This window comes from Vipera berus (genome assembly GCF_964194415.1).
Source record: "Vipera berus genome assembly, chromosome: 3".
Lineage (NCBI taxonomy): Eukaryota > Metazoa > Chordata > Lepidosauria > Squamata > Viperidae > Vipera > Vipera berus.
In genome coordinates this window covers 117,661,476-117,670,738 of record NC_138204.1, presented here as the reverse complement: position 1 = coordinate 117,670,738, position 9,263 = coordinate 117,661,476, and the positions used below count along the sequence as shown (strand labels likewise).

Here is a 9,263-nt window from a genome sequence, read left to right as displayed (position 1 = left end):
GGTGCGGTCGGCCCACTTACCAAGGGGTCATCATCGTAGTCGCTCTCAGGCATCCCCAGCTCATCATCCTGTGGGGTTGGAGTTCCCCCTCCTGATTTTGGGGCTGCATAGAATGCCACAACCTCAATGCTTTTCAGGGCTGAGTCTGTTGGGCATTGAGCAGGTCTCATTGGTTTCCCTCCAGACAGCCAGTCTTCCTTCTTGACAGGGGTTTTTGTGCGGCACTCTAGAGTGCGATGGCCCTCTTTACCACATTTAAAGCAGGCTGTTGAGTGCAGTTGAGCTACCATGGATTTGGCTGCCTCTCCTTTCTCTTCTGTGGGAGACCTCTTCCAAGTTTTCCCTGACCAGTATGGGTTGTGGTTCTGGTTGATCTCTGCTTCTTCAGCCAGGATGCACCAGTTGTGTAGGCAGACCAGGGTTCTGTAGGCAATGCAGGCATTGTACGGGTCATCATTGAGTCCGTCCTGGAAACCAGGATGTCCTCAGGCCAGTTGAGGCAGTACGCCAGGTCCCAGAACTCCTCTGTGTATTCGGCTATGGGGCGGCGCCCTTGCCTGGCTGTTTTTATGCGGTCTCGCACCTTTTGATTGGCCAGGTGGTCTTCAAAGTGCCGCCTCAAGGCCAACATGAAGCAATTGAACCTCCTTAGCTCTGGAGCATTGGAGTTGTGCAGGGTCACCATCCAACAGGCTGCGGCATCTTCCAGAGCCAGGGTGACGATCCTGACTGTAGCTTCCTCACTGAGGAGGGTCCTCCTGTACACTTGCATGTAGGTGAGAATGTGAGTGAGGAAGAATCCCAGTTGCTGGGGATCCCTGTTGAATTATTTATTTATTTATTTATTTATTTATTTTATTACATTTATATTTATTTATTTTATTTTATTTTATTACATTTATATACCGAAGGACTCAGGGCGGTTTACAGGGTGATTAAAAACCAAGATACAAAAGTTAAAAACAAATTTAAAAAAATTATATTTGTCCCTGCATAAATAAAACCCCAGTTAAAATAAGATTAATCCTCAGCCTGGGCCAGAGAGCTCGAAGAGCCAGGTCTTCGGGCCCCGGCGGAATGAACGGAGGTCGGGGGCAGTCCTCAGCTCCACTGGCAGCTGGTTCCAAAGGGCAGGTGCCCCCACTGAGAAGGCCCTATCCCTGGGTGTTACCCGCCGGCAATCTCTTACCGGTGGCACCCTGAGAAGACCCTCCCTGTGGGAGCGCACTGGACGAAGGGAACTTGAATTTCACCCTGAGGGGGACCAGCTTCAGTTCGGGTTCAGGTTCAGGTGGCGGGGCTCTTCCCCTGGCTGCTTGGGGAGCGTTTACTCCTTAGAGGTCCAGCCCATTGAGGGGCAGCTGTGTCTCAGTAGAACCAGCCACTCCTGCTGCACTTTTGGCAGTCACTGACTCGCTCTTGCCTCCCATAGCTTCTTCAAGCTGCTCCTCACCTCTCCCCCTCCATCGCTCAGACTTTAAGGTCCCGAAATGCTTCCACCGTGAAGTGCATTGCCTGCTTCAGGATCTGGTCAGCAGGGTCCTGTTCCCCCTCGGTCTCTTTTTTAGATATACGGTAGATTCTGAATCGTAGCTTATTATAAATCACAACAATGCTAAGGTGCAATAAATGCTTTTATTGTGCAATCTGAATAATTAGACAAAACCTGCATATATTCCTTTACTAACTTAGATTATATAACTAAAAAGGTTTAAATCATTATTTTAAAAAGTATGACTTTAGTTGCTACTTCTATTGCAGGTGCTCCTTCATTAAAACAGTGAATTTGTCTTTAAGTTTCTATGTATCAACATACAAATCCTGCAGGATCAGACTAAAGGCCTATGTCAGGGATAGGCAACCTCGGCTCTTTTATGACTCATGGACTTCAACTCCCAGAATTCCTGACTCAGGAATTCTGGGAGTTGAAGTCCATGAGTCATAAAAGAGCCGAGGTTGCCTACCCCTGGCCTATGTCATCCAGTATTTCTTCACATAATCAGCAGCCAGAGAAATGTCTCTAGAAAGTTGTGAAGAAGGGCGTGAGTGCAATAGCACCACTGTTCCCTTTCTTCCCCACTGAGAGGCACAGCAAACCACGGGAGGCAATAGAGTCACAATAATTACTGGGCATATTCTAAAAAAGTAAGTACATTATACATTTTCTACAGAAGCACCCAATATCTTGTTAAAATGGGGTTCGATTTCAGGATTAGTAAATGTGCATACTTCAGTAGATGGTCTTCTTAAGAAATTTATCAAGAGTCCGTACTTTATGATGAGTCATTTCTTCAGCGACTACTCAAAGTTACAACACTGCTGGGGGAAAAAATGGACTTATGACCCATGTCCAAAGTTACAATCATTGCAAATACTCGTGTAGTCACATGATCAAAAGTTGGGAGCTCAGCTAGCTGTCTGCATATAAATGCAACAGGGATACATCAATTCCCCCATCTGCCTATTTCCCCTCTCCCTTTGGCTGCCCTGATCCCTGCCTTGTGGGGTGGCAAGCAGCCTCTGGGTGCAGTACAGTGCGAAACCTCAGCTGTCCCGGCAAGTCAAAGCAGCCGGGAAGCCAAACTTTTGTTGACCTAGTTGCCTTCTCTTTCTGCACCGATCTTTCATCTTTTGCATTCAGCCACCGTAGTTGAAGCAGAAATGCCTTATTGCCTTTGCTGTTTTCTTTTCAGATATGCTATCCCACGTATTCTAGCTTCTGTGGAGAACATTTCCTACACATGGCTCCTTACGTATTTGGAAAGCTAAACTGCCTTTGGGAAGCTCCTGAGGCTTGCCAAAGCATTGGGAATGTGGAGTGCTATTTGAAGAATGGCAGGTGTCTATATTCTCGTATTACTTTGAAAGACCTCAGAAGCTTTTTGAAGGCTGAGGGAGCCATATGTAGGAAGCATTTGCTACAGAAGCTGAGCTATCCCCCGGCACTTTCACAATGGGCAAAACCATTTCCGATCTTCCACATTGGGTAGTTATTCTTATTTGTGGTACGCTGTTGAGCCAGCCTGGGGAACTTTGTGTAGCGAATTGTTTGCTTTGCTCCAGGAGCTTTTTGCAAAAGAGTATTTTGACGCACCATGGCTCAGGGGCTGCTTTTAGGGTTTGTCTTTCTTTTTTTGGTGAAGCCAAGGTGGGCAGGCCTTGTCAGCAACAGAGCAAGAAAAGAGTGAAGGTCAGCTGAGGCAGGAGAGCAGTAGAGTGACGGCTCTGGCTTCCCAGGGCATGGCAAGCAGTCCCAGAGCCATGTAGGTCTGGGGCTGCTTGTCGCCCCACAAAGCAGGTGCAGGGCAGCCAACGGGCAGAGATAGGTGAGTGAGGGGAATCGAAGAAGCCAAGTTCAGAATGGCTCAGATTCCAGTGGGTAGTCATTTAACAACCCACTATTTTCAGCTAATGATAGCAACGGGGAGGGCTAGGGTTCCTGTCATTAGTTGATACGGTCCTATAATGTCTCACTTTATGACCACATTGCTTAGCAATGGAAATTCCAATCCCAATTGTGGTAATAAGGACCACCTATAAATTGCAGCCTTGGCTTGCTTATCTTATCTATATATATTTACATATGGACCTTGGAAGTCTTCTGGTCCAACCCCCTGCTCAAGCAGGAGACCCTATACCATTCTGGACAAATGGCTGTCCAATCTCTTCTTAAAAGCCTCCAGTGATGGAGCACCCACAAGTTCTGGAGGCAAAACTTTCCAATGATTAATTGTTCTGACAGGGGATGTCTCTTTAGTTCTAGGTTGGGTCTCTCCTTGACACACTTTGTTTATAGGCTAGGAATAAAATAGATTGTTCCAGTCACAGTCAACTATGAACTATGCAGAATTCCCCCTTCATAAGTTGGGATAAAAGCAAAACAATAGACAGTAAACAGCCATACAATGTAATGAATGTAATAATCAACATAAAGCCCAGGAATAAAACACAATCAGCAAAATAATAACTTTAAATTACTTGAGGAAACAATCATTCAAACCCCTGGGCCTACTTAAATTGTAGACATCCTGAATGCCAAAAAGAAAATTAAAAGGTCTGGACGTGCTGTTCCATGGAAAGATGACAGCAATAGAGAAGTCATGTTTCTGTGGCTTCTCAAGGTGACATTCCCTGAGCAAGAGGACATGAAGAGTGCATCACCTACTTGATCTTCTTAGGCAGGATGATGTTATTGGGAAAAGGCAGATATCCAGACCCTGAAGCATGAAGGGCATTAAAAGTGACAACCCACAACTTGAACCACACCCAGAGGCCAACTGATAATTAATGGCAGCAGCAGTTACACAGATGCAATGAGAAATGCTTGTGACTATTTGGGTTGCCTCATCAGTTGTGTTTTCAAAATTCTCCAAGAAAAGTGCAAAGGTCCAGTAGAAAGGTGATTAATACCAAAAATGATTGCAAGCAAAACTTTTCATTCTAGGAGGAGTTGTAACTGTTGCACTTATTCGTTGCTCACTCCTTGAGTAGGAACTATAAAGTTATGGCTAATCCCTTTCAGAGCAATGCTGGATGCAGAATTGAAGTCAGAGCGTTTCTGGAATTGGGAATGGGAGACTTACACACCAAGATCAATCTATCTTGCTGGAATTAAGCCTCAACCCCGGTCCTCCTCATCCACACCTAATTAAGCTCCAAACATCTAGACAACATTTAAACAGGATCTCCTGTTTGGCCCAAGGGTGAGAAGTAAATCAAGTATCATCATCATATTGATATTTTATGTCATGAGAGCAGATGGCCTTCCGGTGCTGATTAGAGTTGAGTGGGAGCTGAATGGATGGCTCAGAACACACACTTCGATTTCACTGTGATTTTAGTTTCTGTATAGGAATTGGCTCCCCGCCCTTCCAGCAAAGGCTATGTGCTTTGTAGTAATGATTCAAGAAGAATGATTCAAGAATTTCTTTGATAAACTAGCAGCAATACTAGAAAAAACTTCATCTGCTGAATTTCTGCCAGGCTTTAAGAGCATGAAACATAGCAAAAATGAATTTTCTTTTAAAAAAAATTCATAATTGTTTTTCACAATCATTGCTGAAGATATATACTTCAAGCAACCAATGTCCCTATTTGACATTTAGTGGTATTTTATTTCAGTAACTGATTTTTCACAGTAATCAGTACTATTTAGTGTCTGATTGTGCCGTTAAAAACTAACATTTATTTATTTTTATTTATTTTAATTCCATTTATATCCCGCCCTTCTCCGAAGACTCAGGGCGGCTTACAAGCTTAGCAGTAGCCTTCATTCTATGTATATGCCTGCTTATTAGGGCTTTCACACACACCCCAAGCGGCATTATTACAAAGTCAGCTTAATTGCCCCCAACAATCTGGGTCCTCATTTTACCTACCTCGGAAGGATGGAAGGCTGAGTCAACCTTGAGCCTGGTGGGATGCGAACCTGCACTAATTGCAGGCAGCTGGTGTTACTTAAGGAGGCATTAGCCCCCTGCTCCACCAAGGCTCTGACATGCATTGCAATGTCAGGATGTCTTTCTAAGTTCCCTTCTTTCCATCAGCACTTTTCATTTTAGTGAAACTATCCAGGAATCTCTACTTACAGCTAATGATTTGGACTTACCTTGGAGCTCAGTTTACATGAAGCCACTTCTAAATTCAGCATGATGCATCATAAACAGAGGGTGTCTACAAAAACAGTCCATATTCTTTTGCGGCTAAATCATAGAAGGTCAGTATAATAGTTAGCAAACAGTATTTCATGGAGGCTTACTGTACATATAAGAAGAAGAAGAAATGCTTCCAAAGAATCCACTGTGGCCTATCAGACATTTTGAAAGCCAGTTGGTATATACCACCATCCAATAAGTTGATACAGAATAAATTATTGTGTATAGCACTGGTGAAATAATATACAATCAAAAGGAATACTTGACAATAACTGACAGTTGAAATAGATTTCACACTTTAAACCTACTGAAACCAAGAAATGCCATAGAAATCTCAAATGTTAAAATTTTCACTTTGGGTGAGCAGAAAAGGAAATTTACTGACTTTTAGATATCATGCATATTTGTTTCAATAAAAATTCTTGTGAGAAAAAACAGACAAGAATTTGAGTAGTAACAGAAGTAAACTTGCAAAAATAGCTAGATTCCCAGCTGACTCCAATATTGAAAATAATATGAGGAATTATGTTGCTTTTCGAATTTGGAAGTTCCTATATGAGATTGATACCATTTAACTGACATGTTCAAGGAATACAATTAGATAGATATTCATGCCGTTAAGTTATAGATGTATATAGAAAAAAATGCACTGGAAAGATTCATTAACAATCTAATCCTGAGCAGGAAAGACAGTATCTCCCAGGTGTACAGATAGTCAAGAACAGATTAATTTTAGTATAGTGTGCTCACTTTATCAACCCTATTCTTTGGTTTCAAATGCCCACTATTGAGCATAAATAGCAAGTGATACAGATATGAAGGGCTGAAGGGTTATATGATGGACTGGAAGGAAGGCATCACTAGCAAAGATTGTTCTTCCTGACAGACACATGGATGGCAGGCAAAGGGAGAACTCAAGCATCATATTGCTCTATAAGAGTTTCTTCATCTTGGTTCACGTCTAGTTTTTTTGCTATGCTTTTTGAGAAAAGCAAAAAAGTAAAGATCCCTTGGTACCTGAATAGACAGAACTCCACCTAGATTTTTGGATGGAATTTAATCACATTTATAAAGTCCAAACCAGCCGAAACAGTGAAGGGAAGTTTTGATCTAAGTAAGGTAAGGCTCATATTGAGTTTCTTCCTGCTTCTGAGGAACATGACTATGCAGAGATTTTGTTGGCATTTTTCATCCTCAGGAATTAAAAGATTTGTTAATGAAGCTGTTTTATACATAGCAGGAGCCCAAAACCTCTCCACTCATGGCAATCAGAGCAATGGCTAAAGAAATACATTCATGGGAAACATCCAGGGAAACTGAAGTGAACACAACCTAATTTTTGGACCAGAATGCATTCCCCTCCTCTCGCCTCTCTCAAAAAATAATGCTTTGACTTTGAATTGTACTTTGAGTTAACACTCTTATGAAATTTTGAAACAAGATTCATCTGTTAGTGATCATAAATCAGCATAGAGAGTCTTACGTGAAGTACTGCTGCATTTTTGTTCTGCTCGTGCAAGGCAATTTCAAATAATTTCCATCCTACTACAGATATCTAAAAGTGCATTTGAAGAATATATCAAGAATGTTCTAATTGGGTTGCAGTTTCACCACTGAAAATTCTCACATTCAGGTTGTGCAGATTATAATTGTTGACGCTGTCCACACAAGGGACTACAGCAGAAATAGCATGCAGAATGCATTCCTATGGCTAGCTGAATGCAAGAAATCTGTTGGAAAAGAGACCCACTTTTTCCTCAAGATGCTTCCTGCCACCACTTCCTGAGAATAGAAAGCTGCTTTCAGGGAATATAGGGTCAATTCCAACACCTGGCTCAGAAAGTTTTCATTAAAAAAACTGCTACAATGATCATTTTGGCAATAAAAGTGAGGCACTGCTGCAAATAAAAGACAGTTTTACTCAAAAGACAACAAGTCTGGGCTATGACTTTCACCTTCTAAGGTTGGTATCTTTGCTTCTGAAGGCATCTTACAGCTTTGGTGTTCAGGAATGCGTTTACCAGCACTTAACTCAAGTCTAAGAGCCACATTTTCTGGGAGAGTAGAAGAAGGTATACCGTGAATTGCACTTTGTTTGGGCTCCGTATTCTTCTTATGAATGAGATCAGGCACATCAAATACCCTATTGCTGGTTCCAACTTTCCCCTGGGTCAATGAATTAATTTCTCTAAAAGCTGCCTCTGTATTAGTGGGTGGGCACTGAAGTTCCCGGAGTTCCTCAGGAAGTAAGATTTCTGTAGTCTTCATCTGTGGTTCGGAAGCAATCAGCAGATCTTGAGTGGTTTTCAGAGCTCTTGGAGTACGCTTTTTGGTACTCAGTGGGGGTGGATTAAGCCTTGGAATTACAGTTGTTGATGTCTGCCTAAAAGTTCAGGAAAGATTCATTAAGAGAAGTTTATTTATTTATTATTTATTATTTATTAATTTAATTTATATACCGCCCTTCTCCCGGAGGACTCAGGGCGGTGAACAGGGCAGTGCTGTGTTTCCCCAAAAGTAAGACCTTCCCCCAAAATAAGCCCTAGTTTGGGGGTGAGGAACACACCTTCAAATCAAGCTAGGGTGGGGGTGGGCAGAGGAGCTGCTCCATGCACCCCTTATCTGCTTAGCATTGCAGCCAGGCCTCCCATGAATCGACACTTGCCTCGCTTCACCTCACCTCACTGACCCACTTTTACGGCATTTTGCTGTCAGAGGCTTTCCGGAACGGCCTCTGCAGCCAAGAACTCAGCTACAGATTCAATCTGTACTCAGTTCTCGGGTGCAGAGGCCTTTCCGGAAGGCCTCTGATGGTGAAATGCAGGCTGGGGGAGCACGTCAATCTGGAGTTTCATTCTCAGCTGCAGAGGCATTACCTTTGGCTGCAGAATTGTACATATATCGGGGAAATACAGTATTATGTTAAAACTTTTACTTGAGCAAAAACATCTCCTTGTCTCCCTTCCATCCAGTATTTATTCTGCCTCCCAAGCAAGGGAAATTGTTAAGAGTCCTAAATATCAGAGGTCAAACTGACATGGAGTTATTGGCAAAATTAGGTAAGTTGGTTGACTAAGAACAAAATTATTTTTCAATTTGAAAAATACCTGTCAGTGAACCTATTCTAGCCCCAGATTTGAGTTGTTGGATTTCATGGCTAAATATGGGCTCTTCTACCACCTGCCATATCATGAGAGGATCTGTATATGTAGTGAGCCAGCCACCAAAGATATTGCTCATGATTGTCAACTATATGCCCCTCTTAGGTTTAGATACAACATCCCTAGTGGAAAGAACAGCCCACTGAAATATGACTTGCAAATTGTCCTATTTCCTCCTGGGCTCTAACCTATATATTGTGAGCAGAACTGCTAAGTTTATATAAGGAAGTTGATCTAAGAACCCATTATATCACTCAAATTAAGGTATCCTGTAAAGGTAATGTATTTCTCTGAATGCTGATTGATTATGCTTGTGTATAAAGAATGTAAAATACATATATATAAAACATGTATGTATTACTGGGTTTTTCTTTTATCTATTTTACCCTGAAATTAGATTCTGTATTTTATTTTTGTTTTATATTTTTGTCATGACCAATTAATAAAG

The 9,263-nt window shown here is 42.1% G+C and overlaps 1 protein-coding gene across 1 annotated transcript in view; it reads right to left on the bottom strand.

Annotated features, from left to right (window-relative positions):
* Window positions 1-1,626: 1,626 nt before the first annotated feature.
* LOC308665426 (carboxyl-terminal PDZ ligand of neuronal nitric oxide synthase protein-like) overlaps window positions 1,627-9,263 on the bottom strand; it is an 86,177-nt gene continuing 78,540 nt past the window's right edge. Inside the window, 1 exon segment of the mRNA XM_081323442.1 lies at window positions 1,627-8,037. Coding sequence (XP_081179568.1) covers window positions 7,572-8,037 — 466 coding nt within the window. The 3' untranslated portion in view covers window positions 1,627-7,571.